General features: G+C 45.9%; 1 protein-coding gene across 4 annotated transcripts in view; it reads right to left on the minus strand.

Moving 5' to 3' along the window:
* Window positions 1–25,683, minus strand: part of LOC140716517 (spectrin beta chain, non-erythrocytic 1-like) — a 205,206-nt gene that overhangs the window by 97,038 nt on the left and 82,485 nt on the right. For 2 of the 4 annotated variants that reach the window (XM_073029317.1, XM_073029316.1), the window contains exons 18-19: window positions 22,421–22,511; window positions 13,705–13,851 (exon numbers count right to left, since the gene is read on the minus strand). In XM_073029317.1, the coding sequence (XP_072885418.1) occupies window positions 13,705–13,851; window positions 22,421–22,511 (238 nt within the window). Of the gene's footprint in view, window positions 1–13,704; window positions 13,852–13,996; window positions 14,397–14,523; window positions 14,547–22,420; window positions 22,512–25,683 lie in introns of those variants that run through there. The other 2 variants (XM_073029319.1, XM_073029318.1) reach the window with 2 other exon arrangements.

Genomic DNA, 25,683 nt, shown 5'->3' on the forward strand with positions numbered 1-25,683 from the left:
CTGATCAGCTTGGGAAATGATTGTGGAATGATTTCTCCTGGAGAACGGTTGGCGAATGATTAGGTGACAGATATCCATCCCCGCTTCCTCTATTCCCCACGCTGACTCATCACTTCTTTTCATCTGCCTATTATTTCTCCCTGGGGAAATTTCCCTCCTTCCCTTTCTCCTACCGTCCATCTCCTCTATCAGATTCTTTCTTCTCGAACCCTTGACCTTTCCCATCCACCTGGCTTCACACCTATTCTAACCTCTTTCCCACACCCCCACAACTTTTTATTCTGGCATCTTCCTTCTTTCTCAGTCCTGAAGAAGAGCATCGGCCCAAAACTTAGACTGTATACTCTTTTCCATAGATGCTGCCTGACCTGCTGAGCTCCTTTGCATATAACTCTGGATCTCCAGCATCTGCAGACTTTATTGTGTTTGTGCTTCAGGAAAGTCAATGTGTTTATGAGTCTGATGGTCCTGATGTGGATTCTGTGTAACCTCCTCCCTGATAGGAGAGGGATTCAACACGATATAACCAAATAAGACAAGACAGGAAACAATAATTTGTTTGTAGGTCAACTATGCAGTCATTGAAAAATGACAGCATGAGATTTGAGAAAAGACATGCATCATTATCACTGAAAGATATGGACAGCATGTCCAAGGACCTCGGGATGTCAAGATATTGAGAGTAAGATAAAGAAAAAAAAACCAAACATATGGCATGTGCACTGAATTGAAAACAGGGAGGTTAGAAAGCCTAAGTGATGCTTAAAAATCACGGTGGAAAAGAAAGGGTGAGTGCTCAGCTCACTGCTCTACTTTCTCTACGCCCATTACTGTGTGGATAGGCATAGCTCAAATGTCATCTATAAATTTGCTAATGATACAACCATTGTTCGTAGAATGTCAGATGGAGATGAGAGGGCATACAGGAGCAAGATATACCAGCTAGTTGAGTGGTGTCACAGCAATAACCTTGCACTGAACATCAGTAAGACCACAGAGGTGATTGTGGAATTCAGGAGGGGTAAGATGAGGGAACACAATCCCAACAGTGGAATCAAAAGGGAAGAAAGTGAGTAATTTCAAGTTCCTGGGTGTCAAGATCTCTCAGGATCTAACCTGGTCCCAACACATCGATGCAGCTATAAAGAAGGTAAGACAGTGGCTATATTCCATACTGAGTTTGTGGCAATTTGGTTTGTCACCTAAAATACTCGAAAACAGATGTACCTGATGCACCATCAATAACTCTTGGAGATGCGAGGCGAGAGATAGGCTTTTATTAGCTGGAAGAGCACTATCAGCAGCAAGAGACCATCACACAACATCCTGGAGACTGAGGGAGGAGCAGTGCCTCCAATAGCCTTTATACAGGGGTCTGTGGGAGGAGCCACAGGAGCAGTCAGCGGGGGGGCATGACCAGACAGGTATATGTAGTTCACCACAGTACCGTGGAGAACATTCAGACTGGCTGCTTCTCTGTCTAGTATGGAGAGGGGTGCTACTGCACAGGATCTTAAGAAGCTGCAGAAAGTTTCAAAATTATTCAGCTCCATCATGAGTACTAGCCTCCATGATATCTAAGACATCCTCAAGAAGTGGTGTCTCAGAAAGGCAGCAGCCATCATTAAGGACTCCCATCACCCATTACACGCCCTCATCTCATTGTTACCATCAGGAAGGAGGTACAGAAGCCTGAAGGCAAACAATCAATGATTCAGGAACAGCCTCTTCCCCTTTGCCATTCAATTTCTGAATGGATATTGAACCCACAACTGTTACCTCACAACTTTTTTTATTTCTGTTTTTATACTACAGTACTAATTTAACTGTTAAACCTCAACCTGATTCTGATATAACTTGCCAAAAAGATTAAGGAGAGTTGAAGTTAAAAGATTAAGCATTTTAAAAGATAACTAGGGAAAGAGTTGGGCCTATAGGAACCAAAGGACTATCTGTGTGTTGGGCCAGAGAACAGAGGCGAGGTCGTAATACTTTTCACCTTCAGAAAAGGACAATATAGCTGGTGAATTCAGAGGGGACAGTGAAATTTCTAGGGTGGGTTTAAAGGTGGTTAAAATTGCAGTCCTAATGAGATCTATCCCAGACTGCTACTGAAAGCAAGGAAAGAGATTGCTGAAGCTGCAGAGATTTTTAAATCACTAGCCATAAGTGAGGTGCCAGATAACAAGAGGTCAGCAAAGGTCAAAGGTGAAAGATGAAGGATCAGAATTAGCCCATTTGGCCCATCGAGTCTGCTACACCAGTTCATTATGAGCGATCTATTTTCCCTCCCAATCTCCTGCCTTCTCCCTGTATCCCTTCATGCCCTAACTAATCAAAAAGCTATCAAACCCTGCCTAAAATATACCCAATGACTTGGTCTCCATAAGATGGATAAAATTCCAGGTATGTGAATCAGTGGTAGGGAAGCTATTGGGAAAGATAAAATCTGAGGGACAGAATTAATGTACACTTGGAAATATGAGGATTTAGCATGGCTTTTTCCTATAGGAGAAATAGGATTCAGTTATTCACAGAGATAACAATTGTACTGGTGAAGCCTTTGATAAGACACAACAGAAGAGATTGTTCCAAAAGATAGAAGTTACTGAGCCACGGAGTTGTGAAGCACTACAGCACAGAAACTGGCCCTTCAACCCATCTAGTCCATGCTCATCTGTTTTTATGCCTAGTCCCATCTATCTGCACTTGAACCACAATCCTCCACACCTCTCCCATCCACCTACCTATGTCGAAGAAATATGACTCTAGAGGCCAGACTTGATACCTTTATTCAGCATGATATCATAGAGAGCCTGCAGAAAGGTGCAAGGCTCTGAGTTATGGAGCAATTTCGGCATATATTCATACTCACAAAAAGCAAATATACATGACTACATGAGTACCAGATATTCTTAATCTTAGAGCAGTGAAGTGGATAAAAGCAAATTTCTCTTAAACATTGCAAATGAACCCAGATCCACCGTTTCCGTTGACAACCTGCTCCATCCTCTAAGTCAGGCGTTCCCAGCCTATTGTTATGCCGCGGACCCCTACCATTAACTGAGGGGACCGTGGACCCCAGGTTACGAACACCTACTCTAAGTGAATGGGCTTTCCCCTCAGGTTCCCATAAAATATTTCACCTTCCACCCTATAGCTGTGACTCTTAATGGTAGGCTCACCCACCTCAGCGGCAAAACTCTTGCATGTATTTACCCTACAATACCCATCATAATTTTGTAAGGTCTGCCCTCATCCTCCCACGTTCTGGGGAATACAATCCTATCCTTTTCAACCTTTCCCTATTGGAGTCCTTGGGATCAAAGTCAAGTTGGTGAATTGGATCCTAAAAGAGTTGGGTTGATGAATCAGAGGGTGACCTTGGAGGGTTGACTTACTGATTGGAAGCCTGTGACCAGTGGCGTACACAGGAATTGGTGCAGGGACTCTTTAAACGTCACAACCACGGACACTCACAGTTCAGCAAATGTACTCATGAATACGCACATTCAAACTCATTACTGTTTCATTAAGGCGGCTCTAACCCCCTTCTTTTCATTGTAACCTTGTCGAAACTTGAGCAAATCAGAGCGACACTACGCTCCATACTTACCTTCATCCTCGTCTGAGAGAGAGGACTGCCATTCCAACTGACGCTGAAAAGGGGCAGTTTAGCATTTAGATATTGCTTTTGGCTGCGGCATTGGCACTTAACCTTCGGTTTGAGGGGTCTTAGTTAACGGCCTCATTAGCCGAGAGTGTATTGTTTCCTTTCCCGAGAAATTCTGCAAAGTTCGCAGTAAAGTCGGCCCGCTTCAGCGTCTCTCTCTCTCCGCACTTGGGCCATATCTCAATATTCTGACACTATATTGTATTATGATTTGGAGATGAATAAATGTTTGTGGATGACATAAAAAATTGGCAGTGGCGCTGCCAGTGAGTCAGATGGTGATAGGATGTTACTGATCAATTCATAAAAAGGGAATATCAATGGCAGATGGAATTTAATCCTGGTAAGTGCAAGGTGATGCACTTGAGAAGGACTAATAAGCTTAGGACATGAGGGCCATCTATAAATTTATCAATGACTCAACGATTGTTGGCAGAATTTCAGATGGTGACAAGGTGGTGTACAGGAATGAGACAGATCAGCTGGTCGAGTGATGTCACAACAACCTTGCACACAGCATCAGTAAGGCCGCGGAATCGATTGCGGACTTCAGGAAGGGGAAGTCGGATGAACACACAACAGTCCTCTCCGCGGGGTCAGCAGAGGCAAAGGTGAGTTTCAAGTTCCAGGGTGTCAACTTCTCTGAGGATCTATTCTGGGCCAAAGATAATGATGCAATGAAGAAAAGGGATGACACCGGCAATATTCCATTAGGAATTTGAGGAGATTTGAGATGTCACTGAAGACTCTTGCAAATTTCTACAGATGTACCCTGGAGAGCATTCTGACTAGTTACATCATTCTCTGGTACGCAGGCAACAATTCACAGGATCAGAAAAACCTGCAGAGGGTTATAAACAGCCTGCTCCATCATGGGCACTTGACTCCCCACTATCGAGAACATATCCGAAAGGCGATGCATCAAGAAGGCAGCATCCATTGTTAAGAACTCCCATCAACCCAGAACATGTCTTCTGCTCGATTCTACCATCAGGGAGGAGGTACAGGAGCCGGAGGGCACGCACTCAACGTATTCGGAACAGCTTTTTCCCTCCATCATCAGATTTCTGAATGTTCCGTGAACCCACTAACACTGCCTCACTATTTTTGTTCTCTTTTTGGCTTATTTTTTTTATATACACTTCTCATCATAAATATTGGTGTTTTATGCATTGCAATGTACTACTGATGCAAAGCAACAAATGTCACAACAATATGGCATCAATAATAAATCTAATTCTGGCCCCGGTGATTTGAGGAACAGAACCGTGAGGTTCAAATTGTGGATGACAGCACGAGTACTGAAAGAGATGGAAGGTGGCATATGGGATGCTTGCCTCCGTTAGTCAGGCTATTGAATACAAAAGCAGGCTCAACATTATACTCGTACAGAATTATGAGGGGTATAGATAGGGTAAATGTAAGCAGGCTTCTTCTACTGAGGTTGGGTGGGACTACAACTAGAGGTCATGGGTTAAGGGTGAAAGGTGGAACGCTTAAGGGGAGCATGAGGGGAAGCTTCTTCACTCAGAGGGTCATGAGAGGGTGGAATGAGCTGCCAGCACAAGTGGTGCTTGCTACTTTAAGAGAAGTTTGAATAGGTACATGGTCCTGGTGCAGGTCGATGAGAATAGACGGTTTAAATGGTTCAGCACGGACTAGATGGGACAAAGGACCTGTTTCTGTGTTGATTAAAACACATTGGTTGGCTTACATTGAAGTGTTGTGTATAATTGTAATCGTCCCACTTTACGAAAAGCATAATTGCACTGGACAGCTTACACAGGACATCGGTCCAGTTGTCACCTGGGATAGATTATTTCATTACCAAGAGAGACCAGATGGGCTGGGTTTGTTAGCGGAAAGAGATAGAGATGATAAGGGGCCGAAAGAGTGTAGAAATTATGAAACTTTTACCCAGATCCAGGCAGCTGAAACTGGATGACATAGATTCAGAGTGAAGGCAAGAAGCCTAGAGGGATCAGTCATGTTGTGATTGGAATCCAGATCGGGCTCCCTGTACGGATGGTGAAGGCAGAGAATCTCACAGCACTGAAGAAAAATCTGGATGAGCACTTAATTTGCCAAGGCAAAGGCAGCAACAGACCAAGTACTGGGGAACGGGGTAAGTGCTAATGGAGACTTGATGTTCACTCTGGGTGCGATGGGCTGAAGGGCCTGTGTCTATGCTGTATGACATTATGACTAACTTGTTCAGGAGTGATAGCGCCATAGAAAACTACAGCACGGAAACAGGACCTTTGACCCATCCAGTCCATTTAAACTGCCTACTCCCATCGACCTGCACCCAGATCATAACCCTCCATGACCCAACCAATCATGTACCTATCCAAACTTCCCTTAAATGTTGAAATCAAGCTCGCATAAAACCACTTGTGCTGGCAGCTTATTCCACACCCTCACCATCCCCCAAGAGAACAAGTTTCCCCTCATGTTCCCCTTAAACTTTTCACCTTTCACCCTTAACCCATGACCTCTAATTGTAAGCCCACCCAACCTCAGTAGAAAAAGTTTGCTTGCATTTTCCCTATCTATATCCCTCACAATTTTGTATACCTCTATCAAATCTCCCCTCAATAAAAACATGACCCGAAATAAACTAGAAACACTAAAATGAGTCAGGAGCTTCTAAATAAAGGAAAGCTTAAACAATGCAGATTCACAAATAACTATGGCCTAAATAAATGCAATCTAATCAAAAAGGAAAAAGATCAACTTTGTTTGCCACATAGACATCAAAACACACAGTGAAATGTGTCGTAAATTGCGTCAACAACCAACGTGTTGCAAGGATTGTGACGGAGTCGCCAGGCCTCTGATGCTAACAGCATGCCCACAACTCCCTAATCCTGACTAACCTGTGGGAGGAAACCAGAGCACACACTTGGTCACAGAGAGAATGCACAAATTTGTTACGGGCAAAGGCAGGAACCGAACCCAGACCAGTGATTGTTGGAGCCAAAAAACACAGCACTAACTGCTACAGTACCCCAACTAGAACCCGAGTAACAGAGGCCTCTCTAATAAACAGAAGCTCGGTCACCTGGAGAACAAGTAAACAAGATCCCCTAAATATCAACAGAATCAGAATTAGATTCAGGCTTAATATCACCAACATATGTCATGACTTCTGTTTACTTTGTGGCAGCAGTACAATGCAATACATAATAATAGAGAGGAAAACTGAATTTAATATATATAATAGCTGAACTAAATAGCTGGTGCAAAAATAGAAATAAAAAAGCAGTGAGGTAGTGTTCACGAGTTCAACCGCCATTCAGAAATCAGACGGCAGAGGGGAAGAAGCTGTTCCTGAATCATTGAGGCTTCTGTCCCTCTTTCCTGATGGTAACAATGAGAAGAGGGCATGTCTCGGGTAATGAGGATCCTTAATGATGGGGACCGCCCTGTTGATGCATGGTTCCTTGAAGAAATCCCAAATAAAAAGGCATCAGAAGATTACACAAAACCCTATAAAGGTGATGACGAATCAGCATATAGGAAGGATTTGAAAATCTAGTTGAGTGGTGCCATAACAACAAAGTCAGCAAGACCAAGGAGCTGATTATTGACTTCAGGAGGAGGAAAGCAAGGTCCATTAGCCAACCCTCATCAGAGGATCAGAGGCAGGAGAAGATCAGCAACTTTAAATTCCTCTATGTTATTATTTCAGAGATCTTGTCCTAGGCCCAGCACGCCAAGTGCAATTGCGCAGAAAGCAAGGCAACGCCTCTAGGAGGATGCAGAGATTCAGCATGACATCTAAAGCTGACAAACTTCTACGGATGTGTGGTGAAGAGTATATTGACTGGCTGCACTACAACCTGGTGTGGGAACACCAGTTTCCTTGAATGGAAAGTCTTACAAAAGGTAGTGGAATTGGCCCAGTCCATCACAGGGAAAGGCCTCTCCACCACTGAGCACACCCACATGAAACATGAAAACAGCATCCAATATCAAAGGACCCCCACCACCCAGGACATGCTCTCTTCTCGCTCCTACCTTCATAAAGACATAAGAAAAAGGAGCAGGAGTGGACCATCTAGCCTATTCAGCCTGCTCCGCTATTCAATAAGATCTGGCCATGGATTCAACTCCACCTACCTGCCTTTTCCCATAACTCTAATTCCCAACTATGCAAACATCTACCCAACCTTGTCTTAAATATATTTACTGAGGTAACCTCCACTGCTTCATTGGGCAGAGAATTCCACAGATACACCACCCTCTGGGAAAAGCAGTTCCTCCTCATCTCCGTCCTAAATCTACTCACCCAAATCTTGAGGCTATGTCCCCTAGTTCTAGTCTCACCCACCAGTGGAACAATTTTCTTGCCTCTGGTCTTACCTATCCATTTCATAATTTTATATGTTTCTAGAAGATCGGCACTCATTCTTCTGAATTCCATCTAGGACAGTCCCAGGCGACTCAATCTCTCCTGATCTCTAGAATCAACCTGGTGAACCTCCTCTGCACTGACTCCAAAGCCAGTATATCCTTCCTCGAGTACTGCATGCAGTACTCCAGGTGCGGCCTTACCAGTACCCTGTACAGCTGCAGCATAACCTCCCTGCTCTTAAATTCAATCCCTCTAGCAAAGACGGACAACATCCCATTTGCCTTCTTGATAGCCTGCTGCACTTGCAAACCGACCTTTTGTGATTCATGAACAAGCACTCCCAAGTCCCTCTGCACAGCAGCATGCTGCATTTTTTTTTTACCATTTAAATAATAATCTGCTCTTTCATTTTTCCCTTCCAAAGTGGATGACCTCGCATTTACCAACATTGTACTCCATCTGCCAGAGCCCTGCCCACTCAGTTAACCCAACTCTCAGGAAGAAGGCAAGCCAGAACTCTCAAGAACAAAAGTCATAACGTTGGTGAGGCCACACTTGTAGTATTGTGTACACTTTGTTCGCCCTGTATTCAGAAATATGCTACTAAACCAGAAAGAGTGCAGAAAAAACATTACCCAGATTTTGCTTGGACCTGGGGGCCTGAGTTACAAGGAAAGGTACCGATACGACAGGACCAGGGTCTTAGCGTGAGAAACAACCCGACGTTTGGACTTTTTAAAAGCTGGGACAGAATGATTTAAAAGGCAGGGCAATGCGACCAGAGGCAAGGGTTGAGGCCAGTTCTTATCACTGTTCCACGACGGTTACTCCATTCCCCGCTGCACTGAGTTGAGCTGTGGCCCTGCTCTGGCAGCTCTAGGCTTCACATCTGTGGACTCACTTTTGTTATGAATGCTGCTGTTTGTGCGATTTGTGTTTTTTCTTCCTCTCTCTGCCCACTGCATGCTTGCTGGTCTTTTTTTTAAAAATGAGTTTATACTTTAATACTTTATTGTCGCCAAACAATTGATACTAAAGCATACAATCATCACAGCAATATTTGATTCTGCGCTTCACGCTCCCTGGAGTACAAATCGATAGTAAAACAATAAAAATTTAAATTATAAATCATAAATAGAAAATAGAAAAGGAAAAGTAAGGTAGTGCAAAAAAAACGAGAGACAAGTCCGGATATTTGGAAGGTACGGCCCAGATCTGGGTCAGGATCTGTTCAGCAGTCTTATCACAGTTGGAAAGAAGCTGTTTCCAAATCTGGCCGTACGAATCTTCAAGCTCCTGAACCTTCTCCCGGAGGGAAGAGGGACAAAAAGTGTATTGGCTGGGTGGGTCGTGTCCTTGATTATCCTGGCAGCACTGCTCTGACAGCGTGTGGTGTAAAGTGAGTCCAAGGATGGAAGATTGGTTTGTGTGATGTGCTGGGCTGTGTTCACAATCTTCTGCAGCTCCTTCCGGTCTTGGACAGGACAACTTCCATACCAGGTTGTGATGCACCCTAGAAGAATGCTTTCTACGGTGCATCTATAAAAATTAGTGAGGGTTTTAGGGGACAGGCCAAATTTCTTCAGCTTTCTCAGGAAGTAAATGTGCTGGTGAGCCTTCTTGGCAGAAGACTCTACTTGGTTAGACCAAGTCAGGTCATTTGCTTTTTTTTAATTTACTTGTTCTGTGGCTGCCTGTAAGCAGTCGAATCTCAGGGCTGTATGATGTATACATATTTTGATAATGAATGCACTTTGAAGTTGTGTAGATTAGAACTTTATTCTCTAGAACGCAGACACTGAGCAGAGAACTGATTGAAAGTATAGATTATCACCAAGACCACAGATGGGAGAGAAAGTAAATTGTCATTTTCCCAGGGAAGAGGGTGTGAAAAACAAGAGGGCATCACAGGTGAAGGGATTCACATCCTGGGGTCCACGGATTCCTTGCTACATGGTATGGGTCCACAGTATAGAAAAGGTTGGGAACCTTGGGAACCCCCAGAGCTGAGAGATTTAAAAGAGCCATCAAGGGCGGCTCCCACAGGCAGAGAGCGGTGCGCATTTGGACTGAGCTTGCCAGAAGTAGTGGCTGAGGCAGAGACATTAGCAAAATTTAAAAGCCATCTCGGTTAGTAGATAGAGAGGAGAGGTTAGAGGGCTGTGCGCCAAATGAGGGCAGATGGGACCAGCTCACCGGGCAACACAGTCATCACAAACAAGGTAGACAGAAGGACCTGCTTCCCATCTGTTGCATGATTCCAAGACAGAGCCCAAATAAACAACAAATTCACCCAATACATTTCCATCCCCCATTTTCATCCCTAAAGCATTACCTAAGAAACATCTGAATCCCAAAGAACTTCAATTCAACATAACCCAGTCTATACAAATACCCCAGACTTTAAACAACCAAGTTCCGGGCAATAAGCCAGGACCTCCATAATTAAAATAATTCTGGATGTCAATTAATGCACACACAACCTATGAATTCCAGAAAACAGTCTAATAAATCACACAAGTTCAAAGTAAATTTGATTATCAGAGTTTATACAGTATATGTCACCACATACAACCCTAAGATTCATTCTCCTGTGGGCATACTCAGCAAATCTATAGAATAGTAACTACAACAGAATCAATTAAAGATCAAGTGGAGCATAGAATACAAACTGTGCAAATGCAAATATAAATAAATAGCAATAAGTACAAAGAGCATGAACTATCAAGATAAAGATTCCTTAAAGTGAGATCATCGTTTGTAGGAACATCTCAATGGATGAGCGCAGTTATCCACTTTTGTTCAAGAGCCTGATGTTTGAGGATTAGGAACCATTCTTGAACCTGGTGGTGCGAGTCCTGAGGCTCTTGTACCTTATATGTGATGGGGGCAGTGAGAAGAGAGCATGGCCTGGGTGGTGAGGATCTCTGATGAATGATGCTGCCTTCCTGTGACAATGTTTCATGCAGATATGCTCAGTGGTTGGGAGGGCTTTACCAATGAGACTGGGCCAAATCCATTACCTTTTATAGGATTTTCCCATTAAAGGCATTGGTGTTTCCATACCAGGCTTCAATCCAAGAGTCAGCTGCAAACTCAACTAAGTATCTCATTTCTCCAAGTATCACAGGATACCAAAGAATTCAGGAAACCTATGAATCAAAGAAAAACACTAGAATCTAAAAAATTCAGAATCCAGGTCCCTACCATTGAGCACATCTGCATGAAACACTGTCACAGGAAAGCAGCATCCCTCATCTGGGAGCCCTATCACTCAGGGCCCTATTCATGCTCTCGTCTCACTGCTGCCATCAGGAAGAAAATTCAGGAGCTTTAGAACTCACACCACCGGGTTCAGGAAAAGTTACTACACCTTAACGATCAGACTCTTGAAACAAAGGAGATAACTTCTCCTGTTCTGACATCGAATGGACTCACTTTCAAGGACCCTTCATCTCATGTTCTTATTTATTTATTCTTATTTCTTTTTTTTTGTATTTGCAGTTTGGTGCTTGCTCCACTCTGGTTGAATGACCAAGTTGTTGTGGTCTTTCAGTGATTCTGTTATGGTTATCATTCTATAGATTTATTGAGTATGCTCACAAGAAAATGAACTTCAGGGTTGCATATGGTAACCTATATGCGCTTATAATAAATTTATTTTGAACTTTGAACTTAAACAACCAAAAGCTAAATAATATACTTCAATAGGATTGAACCAATATAACCAGATACTTGGAAAATGGAACATAAAAGAGTAGAGCATAGAACAGGCCATTCGGCCCACAATGTTGGGCTGAACCAGCTAAAAATCAAATCAAAAACAGGCAAACACTAATCCCTCCTACCTACAGCAGTAGGCAGCCATCGATCCCAGGGGATCATGGGTTTGGGCCTCTGATGGACTGTGTCCTCTCCAAAGCGCAAGCCTGGGGGGGGGAGGGGAAGATTTGAAGAACCGGCTGTTTCCCTTACAGCGGGATCCCCCTCTCCACCTCACTATGTAGTCCGAGGGAAGGGCAAGGGCCGATACAGCTCGATCCAGTGTCATCACAGAGGTAGCCAGAGTGAAGTTGTAAACAACATCAAACTGCCTCAGGAACCCCGGCTCCGGATTTCTTCCTCCGGGTTTACTCCCGAAGCCTTTCCCACGGGCAGGTATGGCCACAAGGCAGCGGAGGTTTAAAATCAGAGTTTTCTCTCTCCTAGGCCGGCTGCCCTCCAAGGCTGACGAGCCCCACCTGCTCCTACCTACACCATGTCCATATCCCTCCATCCTCCTTATATCCATGTGCCAATCTAACCATTAAAACAGTGACCCGTACAGGGATCAAACCCGCGACCCCTAGCATCATCAGCAGCACACTCTCACCAGCTGAGCTAACCGACCTCACTACCTAAAGAAAGATCCCAAGTAATAACCCTACGTAATAGGGGACCTACACAACCTCAGACACAGATTACTGGCATATGTCGTAAAATTTGTTAACTTAGCGGCAGCAATACAGTGAAATACATTATAACATAGAAAAAATTAAAAATACAGTAAATATATATGTATAATAAATAGTTAAATTAAAAGTATTGAGGTCGTATGAAGGCGTATGGCAGAAGGGAAGAAGCTGTTCCTGAATCGCTGAGTGGGTGACTTCAGGCTTCTGTACCTCCTTCCGGACAGTGGAAGTTTTCGAGTGTTTTAGGTTGAGAAATCAAATCTCCTCAAACTCTTAATGAAATATAGCCCCTCCCATAAACTTGCCCCGAACCAAAATAAACTATGACCTTCCAATGCACGGATTCTAAATAAGCTAAATTAACAACGATAATCGCGTAAACCAGAATGTAAACAACTAACGCTTTCATCAGTGGCCACACATAAATCAGACTGCAGGTCACATCCCCTGAGCATAACGAAATTAATCCAGATATTGCAAGTAAAATCAGGATCACAAAATAATTCTGGTCCCCTGAACGAGATCAACCTAGAAACTGGAATGCAGGTAATTCGAAACCGTCACAAATAATTCAGGACTCCAATTAGGCCGCCAAATAACGCAACCTCGCCATTCGAGAAGTTAAATAACCCAGGTCCCCAAATAAACAAGCGACCTGAAGAAAGTCAGGGCAGGACAGAAGCAAACAACCCGGACCATGATATAAATCAAGGTTCCGAGAAACAAAGTACCTGAGCTTAAAGTAAATCAGTTACTCAATAGGGCAGCCGAAATAGAACTCATAATATCCATGCTCTCTCCCTCACTACTTTGTTGACCAGAGTCCCGGTGCCCACATCCCCACATCTTCTAGATCAGGGGTTCCTGACCTTTTTTAAGCCGGTTAACCGAGGAGTCCACGGACCCCAGGGTGGAAACCCCGGACGGAGACCCTTGAATCCCGGTTCCAGCTTATCCAGATCACCGAAGTACCAATGCCATGCGCCCCCCTCCCCCAAAATTCCTCACACTCTCGAATGGCTGAGTGGCTGCACATGAGGATTTAAAAATACATAGAAAGCAAATTGAACACGGAGGAAGTTTCAAAGGTGAGTTGGGCTTCATGCGACACACTCTCTCTCAAACACACACACACACACACACAAACAATTCATACACACCCACCTCCCCCACCCGGTCTCCGCCGTGTCCCCCCGCCCTGCCCTCCCCTTGCTTACCTTCTCGATTTTAGCCAGCCATTCCCGGTTCAATACCAGCTCTGACATAAACGCCTGGTGCTTCAGCCATTTTTTGTGCAGTTTCTGAGCATCATCGTGTGACGTGTTCCGGACTGTCAGCATCTTCTCATTAATCCACTCTGCCAACTGCAAGTGAGAGAGAAAACCGTGAGCTCCCCCCCACCACACACACACACTGCATCCTGGGTTGCTGGAGCCTGGAGTGCTGCAGTTCTCCCAACACCTCCCCCCCCCCTCCCCTCCCCTCCCCTCCCCAGCCTCCTTGACTGACCTCAGCACATTCAGTCAGTGTGCAATACTGCAGTCTCTGCCTACCTACATCCCACACACACACACGTCACTGAGTGCTGCACTTGACAATGCTGCAGCAGGCTTCGACAGCAGCAGCCCCGGCCGCCTGCTCAAGTCCTCCCGCCCAGAGTGGCTGGGGCGAACAGGTTTACTTGCGAGGAAGAAGTCCTCAGAAACGCGTCGGAACAAAGGGAGGTGCCGGAGGGGTGCGCCTCGCTAGGAGCCGAGCTTCAGACTGCAGCGCAGCCTGAGCGGAGGGGAGGCGCCGACAGGCTGATCGAAATAGAAAACGGGCACACTTTACACCCAGCGGGGCGGCGGGAACACCTGGACTGTCCAGGATGCCCGCTGGTTGCAGCCCGGCCAGTGTGCGAGGCAACCCGGCAACAATGCTACGTAGCCCGGCAACAACCGGACTCGTCCAACCAAATCCGAGACACTACCCACCAAACCACAGGGAAGCAACCCAGTCCCTGTGGACCAAATTAGCACAGCCATTGACCTCACCCTTCAAACATGGTAGGCTCCTCAACAGCACAGAACATGACCTGATGACTTCATCTGCCACCAACACACCCATGCAACATCTCCAGGCACTGGAGGGGCACAGGCTGTTTGCCAGTGCATCCATCCAACCGACTGCAAAGCACATCCTAACAACCAGGCAAAACACACAAAACGCCAGCGGAACTCAGCAGGCCAGGCAGCATCTCTGGAAAACAGTGAACAGTCGACATTTCGGCCGAGACTCTTCCTCAGGACTGGGGGGAGAAAAGTGAGAAGTCAGAGTAAGAAAGTGGGTGGGGAGAGGAGAGGAAGCAGTACAAGGTGGTAGGTGATAGGTGAAACTGGGAGGGGGGAGCGGGTGAAGTAAAGAGCTGGGAAGTTGATCGGTGAAAGCGATACGGGGTTGGAGAAAGGGAAATATGATAGGAGAGGAGAGAAGGCCCTGTTAGAAAGAGAAGGGGGAGGAACTCCAGAGGGAGGTGATGGGCAGGTAAGGAGATAAGATGAGAGAGGAAAATGGGAACGGGAATTACCGGACGTTCGAGAAATCGATCTTCAATCCAGATGTACCACTGGCAACCGCGGCCCAGTAGCGGCCTGCTGGTGGAGGGGAGGGGGGTGGGGAACAGCCAAATGGTGGGAAGAAACACAGCCTACTGGTAGAGAGAACAAAAATCACAGCCAACTGGTGAGAAGTAAAAAAAAGAACACAACGGCAGGGAAAAAAAAAGACAGCCCACTTGTAGCAGAAGATGGGCTACTGGCAGGTGAAATGTGGCCACTAGCAAAGAGAAACCGCAGATAGAAGTGCGACTGATTGGCGGAAGAAATTCTATCCAGCAACCATAACTACATCTCTATAGATCCAGTGAGCACATCAGCAAATGCAAAGAAGGCATTCTCGCAGATGTAGAACTACAGAGCTGGGACAGGATGTTCTCCCAGTTCTGTGAATAAGAATGGAAGGAAGAGGAGAGCCCTTCAGGTCTGTACCACCATTCCACAAGACAACACTGATTCAATCATGACATTAACACTGCTTCCTTGCTCTCTGTATTCCATCCTCTCCACTTCATGTACATTTAGTGAAGGCAGCTCCATAGCTCTCTGGGGGAATAGGGCCATGGAGTCAATCAGAAGAGAAGCAAGCTCACCAAACCTTCACAACCGCCCTGTGACACTAATCCCCTTTCCTCCCATATCCCCATCATACTCCCTCCAGATTTTCTCCCACCCACCTAACAGTGGCCAATTAACCTACAGCCTCCAACAGGATCACAACCTTCTCGTTGGCTTTCTAAACTTGAGTGTCTAAGGACTGGGAGAGCTTCATTGGCTGGAGTCAGGGTGTTAGGCTTCGGCTCTTGGTCGGGTCACCCATGCCAAGCAGGTCAAAGGGTAGAGGACATACTAAGAATGGTCCAGCTCAGGACTAACAACCCTGAATGGTCAAAAAAAATTATTACAGAAACATCAATGAAGAATCCTACAACATCTGAGTGGGATGGTATTCCTGAGTCTCCACTAGGGACTTGCTTGACTGACAATAATGAAGACCGTGAGGAAGCCACTGACACAATGAAGGAAGCCCTGAATACCACCAGAGATGGAGGACCTTCATTGCTGTCCTAAACGCCAGTGATGTAACGGGTAGTAAGTAAGTAAAGTACAAGTCAGGGGGAAATGGAGTGCAGGGGTAGGCCACAACCACAAGGAGAACGTGGAAACACCACACAGTCAGCACCAGAGGTTGGAAGTGAACCCGGGTCACCAGAACCATGAGGAAGTTGTTTTTCTGCACTTTGGTGTCACCCTCCTCTTTCCCAATATTACTGCTCTTCTCTGCCTGAGATGTGCGAAGCCCCTCATCATAAAACTATGCCTCCTAGTGCTTGATACACCCACTGGGGAAATGTCCTCAAGGCATCTCAGACTCTTGGGGTTCAATACAATCACCTCAGATTCCTTTGTACTTCATTAAGTACGGGGCTCAGCCTGTACAATCTCACCTGTGGTGCTCACCCATAAGATATAGAAGCAGAATAAGCCATTTGGCCCATCGACTCTGCTCCATTCCCCTCTCAGCCTTCTGCCCATATCCCTTCCTGCCCTGACTAATCAAGAATCTATCAACCTCTGCTTCATACACAGCCAATGACTTGGCCTCCACACCCACCCGAGGCAAGGAATTCTGCAAATTCATCACCCCCCGTTTCTGTTAGGAACCCCTAAACTGTGCTCCTTCCCTACCGAGCCCTTCCGGTGGCTGTACCAAGGTTCAGTGCATTCCTCAACACGTTTTCCTGCAATCTGCAATGTGTCAGTCCATAAAACCATGAGGAGAAACAATGAGCAGAATTAGGCCATTTGGCCCATCAGGTCTTGGCCACACCGAGCTTGAGTGCTTCCAAGTCCCTCGGCTCAGCACACACTCAGCCATTCTGGAATGTGCCAGTCAGCATCATTCCTCCACGGGAATCTCAATGTGCTGGTAGACCAAACAGTTTCGGGCAGACTGAAGGACATCTTTCACTGAGTTGATGATCTACCAGCAGCACTAGATGTCTGTGTGTGTGTGTGTGTGTGTGTGTGTGTGTGTGTGTGTGTCCGTCCGTCCCCGGGGACAGCCCGCAGATCAGATGCCCCATCAAGTACAAGGTAGATCCCCAAACAACAAAACATGTTCCAGCCACCACTGAGCACATCCTATAACATGCTCCGTGGCTACTGAATGGGTCCCAACAATCAACGACAAGCACGTTCAACATGCATCCCACCAATGGTGAAACAAACTCAGTGCACAATACATTTAATCAAGTGACGCAGAAGACTGTGAGAGAGGGGGGTGTGAGAGAGAGGGGTGTGTGAGGGGGTGGCGTGTGAGAAGGGAGGCATGGGGGAGCATGTTGGGGGCGTGTGTGGGGGTCTGTGGGAGAGGGAGGGGAGAGAGGGAGAGAGACGAGAACGAGAGAGAGATAGAGAGAAAGAGAAAAAGAGAAGAGATAAAGAGAGAGAGATTGGTGTTTCTGCTGGTGCTAGCGGGGTAGTGGGAGAAGGCTGATGCTTCTGCTGCTGTTTGTGCGTGGGGTCGAGGGAGGGATTTGGGGTTCTGATGTTACTATCATTCATTATTTGGGGTTTCGTGTTCTGTGGATCTCTCTGTGAAGAGTAGTAATTTCAGGTTGTATAGATTCTCTGATATTAAATTTGATTTGAAGAACACAGCCAAGAGCAATGACAGCAAACACGAGAACACCACCAGTCATAAGCCAGTAATACAAAGAGACATCCCGGCTGCCACAGGCATTCTGTGACCACCATGGTTATCCCAGTAATTAGGATAACAAGACACCCACACAAAATGCTGGAGAAACTCAGCAGGTCATGCAGCTTCTACGCCATGAACCAGTCAACATTTGAAGGTGGCACTCTTCATCAGGACAGGAAAAGTAAGGGGTGGAAGCCAGAATAAGAAGGTGGGGGAGGGCAAGGTGTACAAGCTGGGAGGTGATAGAGGAGACCAGGTGAGGTGATAGGTCAGACCAGGTAAGGGGTGAAGTGGGTGGGTGAGGGCAGGGAAATGAACATGCATTGATTATAAGGGGATAAAGATGCCCCCAGTAGTTGCATTTTACCGGGTCTATACTGTTCTATAGAAACTGATCCTCTGTCTTAAATTTATTTTCCAACTCTTTGCCATCCCATGTTCTACCAGGTGTCAGACCTGGAAGTTGCAGCAGTGTTGTACAATGATAGAGCTGAGCAGATTGGAACTGCACCCTCACGTTGAACAACTGTCTGAGTGGTGGACAGTGACTCATCTGTGTTCACCAAAATTAAAGCCCACCAATGTACAGTGACTAATCACCACCACCTTCCTTCTTCTGGTCCAACCAGTTCCCCTTCTCCATCACTGTCCTCCATCTGACAGAACTGGCCCCTCACCCTCAACAATTTTTCCCTCCGCTCCTCCCACTTTCTCCACACTCAAGGAGTAGCCGTGGGCCCAACTATGCCTGGCTTTTTGTTGCCTCTGCAGAACAGTCCACGTTCCAAGCCTTCCCTGGAAATGGTCCCTAACTCTTCCTGTGCTACAGTGACGACTGCATTGGTGCTGCTTCCTTCACCCATGCTGAAAACACCAACTTCATTAACTTCCCCCCTGCCCTTAAATTCACTTGGTCCACTTCTGACACCCCCCCCCCACCCCACCTACCCTTCCTCAATTTCTCTGTCTCCATCTCTGGAGACAAACTGTCTACTGACATCTTTTCCAAACTTACTGGTTCCCACAGCTACCTCTACTATACCTCGTCCCACCCAATCTCCTGTAAAAAATGCTATTCCCTTTCTCAGTTGCTTTGTCTCTGCCGCACCTCTTCCTTGGATGTAATTTTCCTTTCCAAGACATCAGAGATGTCCACCTTTTTCAAAGTACAGGTTTTCCCTTCCTCCACCATTGATGCTGTCCTCAGCATCATCTCAGCCCATTTCTCAAACATCTGCACTCACACCACCTTAATAGTGATAGAGTTCATCTTGTCCTTCCCAAATACCCAATGAGCCTCCGCAATCTCAAAGGGATCCTACCACTAAATATATCTTTACCTCCCCCCTCTGCTTTTTGCAGCGATCACTCCCGCCATTCCCCTTGTCCATTCATTCCTCCCCATGGCCAAAGTGTTAACTTACCCATTCACCTCAATCCAGAGCCCCAAACAGAGTTTCTGGGCAAGGCAACACTTCACCTGCAAACCTGCTGGGGTCATCTATTGTATCCAGTGCTCCCGATGTAAGTGAGGCATAGTGAGACCCATCATAAATTGGGGGGGTCTGCTTCGTCGAGCACCTCCGCTCCATTCACCGAAACTGGAACTTCCTGGTGGACAAACATTCTAATCCCATTCTGACATGTCGGTCCCTGGCCTTCTCTTGGGCCACGAGGGGTGGAGGAGCAACACCTTATATTCCATTTGGGTAGACTCCAACCTGATTGCACAAGTATCAATTTCTCCTTCCAGTAAAATAAATTTACCTCCCCCTTTCCTCTTCTTCTATTCCCCCACTCTGGCCTGTTACCTCTTCTTACACTCCTATTACTTCCCCATGCCCCCATCTCCTTCCCTTTCTCCCATGGTCCTCTCTCCTCTTCTATCTTCTCCAGCCCTTTACCTTTCCTACCCACTTGTCTTCACCTATTACCTTCCAGCTATCCTAACCTTCTACCACCACCTTTTCATTCTGGCATCTTCCCCCTTCCTTTCCAGTCCTGCGGAAGGGTCTCAGCCCAAATCGTCAACAATTTATTCATTTCCATAGATGCTGCCTGACCTGCTGAGTTCCTCCAGGATTTTCTGTGCGTTGTTGTGTTAATCTATGCTGCACCCCAGTGATGTACAATGACCAATCTGTGTTCACCAGTTTTGCACCGTGATGTACAGTGATTGCTCAGTTTTCAGTAATTCCCTCCTTCGTATTACAGATCGACAGAATACTGTCGTTCCTTAAAATTGAGAGCTGGAATAGGATGTGGTACATTTGGAATTTCAGGATCTCACTAAGCTACTGCATAGGAGGCAGGTTAACAAGTTAAAGCCAATATAGCTAGGGATGTTGTGCTGTGGTGAAGTGAGAATTGACAGAAAGCAAGAAGTGTGAAAAAATTGAACCGTAAAGTCACATATAGAAACAGTCCCTACAGATCATTTATACTAAGTATCATGACCATCTAATCCCATTTTCCTGAATTAATCCCATATCCCTCTATGCCACACTCAGTCACGCACCTGTCCCAATGCCTCTTCAATATTGTTACTGTACCTGCCATAGTCCATTCTGGGTATCAGCGACTCTTTGTGAGAAAATAATTACCACTCAGATCCCCTTCAACCTCCTTCCTCTCACCTTAAACCCATGCCCTTTAGCTTCAGGCCACTTAACCATGAGAAATAGATACTAGCAATCAATCCGAGGATCCGTCGGAGGTTGGCAGGCAGTGATTAGTAGGGCACTGCAGGCCGATAGTTATTGACAGACTAACTTAAGAGGTGGCTGAGGATCATATATCCAAGCTTGCTAATAATACAAATCTAGATGACGTTTTGAGTCAGGTGGAAGATGTAACGTAGGTTCAAGGAGAGAAGAACAGGCTGGTGAGTGGATGAGAACATGGTAGATTTAATACAGTGGAGAAAAAATGTGTAGCTGCACACACACAAAATGCTGGAGGGACACATCAGATCAGGCAGCATCTATGGAAGTGAATAAACAATTGATATTTCGGGCCGAGAGCCTTGTTCAGGACTGAGAAGGGAGAGGGAAGATGCCAAAATAAAAAGGAACGGGAAGGGGAAGGGGAGAAGGTGATAGGTGGAGCCAGGTGGGTGGGAAAGACAAATGGCTGGAGAGGAAGGAATCTGTCAGGATATTCCTCCTGTTTTCACTACTGTAAGTCATGCAATTCCCAGGCAGAGACTCGGGAATACCATTGCAGTCAGATGTAGAAAGACACTTCATTGCTGTTTCCATAACAGTTTTGTTTTAACTGGCCGGTTTGCTAGTCCTGAACTGAACCCCTGAACGTGGAGGAGCAATGGAGCACTCTCAGTCTGCCTTCTGCCCTTTGACCCTGTTTGGCATGGGTGACCCTACCAAGAGCCAAAGCATAAAGCCCCGACTCCAGCCAACATCGCTCTCCGGGTCATTCAGCCACGCAAACCCGACAAGGCTGTGGTTCCCTTAGACTAAAACTTACGAAACTGTTACAGGTCGTACATGCATGGAGGACATTTCCCTTGGCTAAAGCTTCAGCATCTAAGGGCCACAGTCTCAACATAAGGCTAGGCTCTCTAGGACAGAGATGTACAGAAATTTCTTCATGCAGAGGGTTGTGGAGATGAATCTGTCACTGTAAACATTGGTGTACAGTTCCAGGGAGGAGATATGTGTGTCTGTACAACACTGGGGTAATGTATAGGTCAGGCAGGTCTGTCAATTCGCATTCAGGTACAATCCCAGCTGCGATGTAGGTTAACGTACACTCCTACGGTACTATCAATACTAATAGTTGTGGGTCTGGTAGTGGTGGTGGGTCCGTCACTGTATAACGCTGGGGTACAGTACCAGTGGGCGCAGATCTGTCACCGTATAACACTGGGGTACACTACCGGTGGGGATGAGTCTGTCACTGTATAACACCAGGGTTCAGTGCTGGAGGGGACAAATCTGACACTGTGTAACACCAGGATATGGTACTGGTGGGGACGAGACTGTCACTGTCTAACACCAGGGTATGGTACCGGTTGGGTCAGTTCTGTCACTGTATAACGCCGGGGTATGGTACCGGTGGGGACGGGTCTGTCACTGTGTAATACTGGGGTATAGTACCAGTGGGGATAGATCTGCCACTCTATAACACCGGCGTACAATGTGGTGAGAATAGTCTATCACTCTACAACACTAGGGTACAGTACTAGTGGGAATGGATCTGTCACTGTACAACACTGGGGTACAGTAGTGCAGACAGGTTTAGGGACTATAATGATGGGGGCAATGTTCAGCATGGGATTGGCTCAAGTTCCCTGGAACCGTAAGGGAGAAGCTTAACTGGCAGACCCTGGAATGTCTACCGGTCTGGTGTTAGCTTCATGCTGACTGTCCCCCTCCAAATGGAGGGGCACTCTTCACTCTCTGATGTCTCTGTTGTATCATTCTTGGCTCTCCTGACATTAATACGCCTGTACAATCAAATGGCAAATATTCCAACTCTTCCCAGAGGGTAATAGGATCACTACGAATAGCAAATCAATCAATGGCATTCCACAGCCAACAATTCAACCCCTGTCCGCCACTCCGTCTTCCTCGGACCCTCAAAAGAATTTTTTTTTTCCCCACTGACCTCGTGACAGCTCTGGAGGAACCGCAGAAGCTCCCACTGGTCGCTTAGCCGCACCAACCACTCATGGGCAAGCTTGTAGTTGTTTTGGCTCCTGTAAACGAGATGGAAACTGTTAATCCTGCTCCGACACAAGGCAGCAGAACTGCAGCAGAGTGGCTAGCCCAACGCTTTACAGTACCAGCAACACGGGTTCAATTCCCGCCATTGTCTGAGGAGTTTGTATGTTCTCGCCATTACCACATGTGTTTCCTCTGGGAATTCTGGTATCCTCCCACATCCCAAAGTCATATGGGTAAGTAAGTTAATTGGGAACAGGCTCATTGGGCTAATAGCACCTGTTGTTGGCTATGAAGGAATCAAAATAGGGAAGTAAACATCAAAATCAAAAGAGGCAAGGACGGTGGAAGTAGACAATCAGATTGTCTTTGTTCTTGCCATATGGTTAAAGGAATGGAGGCTGCCATTTTGTGAGCTGTCTTGTGAATGGGTGTCAGGAATAGCAAAAGTGCTTTAAAGTGGACACACAAAAATGCTCCTGATAATCTGCTGAACTAGAGATGAATTTCCAAATAACAAGTTATTTGTGAGGTGTTTCTCGGTAAGATGGACCATACAGGTTGATAATTGGAGAAGTCCGAGTCTGAACTGAGTAACCAAAGCCAGGTAACTCTAATTCTTCTAAAGGAACTGGTAACTGACTGGCTGCATCACAGCCTGGTATGGAAACACCAATTCCCTTGAACGGAAAATCCTACAAAAGGTAATGAATGCAGTCCAGTCCATCACGGATAAAGATCATGAAGCATTATCGCAGGAACCCTGGAACATCATCAGGGACCCCCACCACCCAAGACATGCTCTCTTCTCACTACTGCCGTCAGGAAGAAGGCACAGGAACCTCAAGACTCACACCACCAGGCTCAGGAACAGTCATTACCTCTCAACCATCAGGCTCTTGGACCAGAGGGGATAACTTCACTCAACTTCACTCAGCCCAGAAACTATGAACTCACTTTCAAGGACTCTTCATCTCATCTTCTTGATATTTATTGCTTATCTATTTTGTTATTATTAATTCTTTTTTCATTCTTTTTTGTATTTGCACAGTTTGCTGTCTTTTGCACACCCCTGGTGGTGCAGTCTTTCACGGAGTCTATTATGGTTATTGGATTTACCGAGTATGCCCGCAAGAAAATGAATCTCTGTGTTGTACATGGTGACATACATGTACTTTAATCATAAATTTCCTTTGAACTTAACTGGGTGGTCTGCTCTGATTCAGAACAAAGAGATATTAGTTACAAGAGGAAAATCAGAGCAGTCTGGTCTCTGGCACTGAGACTACCTCTGTGACTCAGATGGGAAGGTGGAAGAAGAGGTGCACTGTGGTAATGGGGGATTTGTTAGTTAGGGGAACAGATAGGAGATTCTGTGGGTTTCCACATGCGATTCCACAATGGTACATTGCCTCCTGGGTGCCAGGATCAGGGACATCTCGGACTGAGTCCTCAGTATTCTCAATTGGGAAGGTGAACAGCCAGAGGTCATAGTCTATGTTGGTACCAATGACATGAGTAGGATGAGTGACAAGCTTCTGCATAGGGAGTTCAGGGAGTTAGGTGCTAACCCCTCCAGGGCTGTGATTTCTGGATTGCTACCCATACCACAGCTAGTGAGGCCAGAACTAGGAAGATCATGCAGTTTAACACGTGGCAAAGGAGTTGGTGCAGGAGGAAGGGCATATGATTTTTGGATCATTGGGCTCTCTTCCAGGGAAGGAGGGCCCTTTTCCACCTAAACTGGGGGGGAACTAATATCCTAGTGGGAAGGTTTGTTAATGCTGCATGGTGGGGTTTAAACTAGAGTTGCAGGGGGATGGGAACTAGAATGCCAGAACTGTTAGAGGAGAGGTTGGAGAAACAGATGTTGGTAAAACCTCAGACAAAGCCAGAAATCAAAAGGTTGAGCATGGTGCAACTAATTCCTGAACAGCATATATTTCAATGCAAGAAGTATCGTAGGAAAGGCAGATAAGCTCAGGGCATGGATCAACACCTGGAATTACAACGTTGCAGCCATTAGTGAGATTTGATTGCAGAAGGGACAGGACTGGCAACTCAATATTTTGGGGTTCTGGTGTTTTTGACATGAAGAGCTGGAGGGATTAAAGGAGAAAGGGGTGGTGTTACTTGTCAGGGAAAATGTTACGGCAGGCTGTATCAAGCCAGACTGGAGAACTTGACTAGTAAGACGTTATAAATGGAACTGAGGAATAGGAAAGGTATGACCACATTAATGAGGCTATATTATAGCCCACCCAACAATCCTTGGGATTTAGAGGAACAAATTTGTAAAGAGTTCACAGACTGCTGCAAGAAACATCAGGTTGTTATAGTAGGTGATTTTAACTTTCCACATATTGACTGGGAATCCCATATTGTAAAAGGGCTAGACAGGATTCCGGTGGCCAAATCATCAGTGAGTGGAGGACACAGCAAGGAGGTTACTCGCAGGTCGGCAGCGCTCGTTTAAAAGGAGAGCTTCACGGGCAATCAGTGTCATTCCAGCTGCCCAATCAGCATCGGGAGCAGCACAAAGAGGGGTAAATAAAAGTACAGAAGGGACGAGCGGAGTGGCCATTGTGGGAGTGGGCCAGTGATGAGAGTGGGAAGTGTCAGGCATTGGCTTCAAAAGGGGCCTTGGCTTGGAAGGGGCATCAGCTCTGAGTAAGTTGTCCGGGTAAGTTTCTGTAAGTTTCCTTTTCTTACTGCGTCTGTGTACTTAGTGGAGTTTAAATAGTCTTCGTGTGTTGCCAGATGTTGGAGTGAAGAGCATTCAACTGCAGCTCCTTGAAGACTGCATTAGGGGTCAGAAGCAGCTGCTGAATGACCTTCGGCTTGTATGGGAGAGTGAGGAGATCATCGTTCAGAGTTGCAGGATGCGGAATGGGAAGGTGATTAGGCAGTCAGCACAGAACAGTCCTGTGGCATTCCGCTCAATATGGTTTTGGAGGGCCATTGATGATAGAAGGGAAAGCAGTTCTTTTCTATCCTGATATAAGTTATAATCTTTTGAAGAGAAAGAAGGAATTTAACCCAGTGAAAAAAGCTTTATGGGAAAAGGGTTATAAATTCATAATGCGTCACCCAGCAACACTGATAATCTTTTTGGAGGATGGAAAAAGATGATTTTTTACCGATTATCGAGAAGCGGAAGAGTTCGCACAAAAACTCCCAAGTATTCGCTAACTACACATAGAGATT

Source organism: Hemitrygon akajei, chromosome 25 (assembly GCF_048418815.1).
Source record: "Hemitrygon akajei chromosome 25, sHemAka1.3, whole genome shotgun sequence".
Taxonomy (NCBI): domain Eukaryota; kingdom Metazoa; phylum Chordata; class Chondrichthyes; order Myliobatiformes; family Dasyatidae; genus Hemitrygon; species Hemitrygon akajei.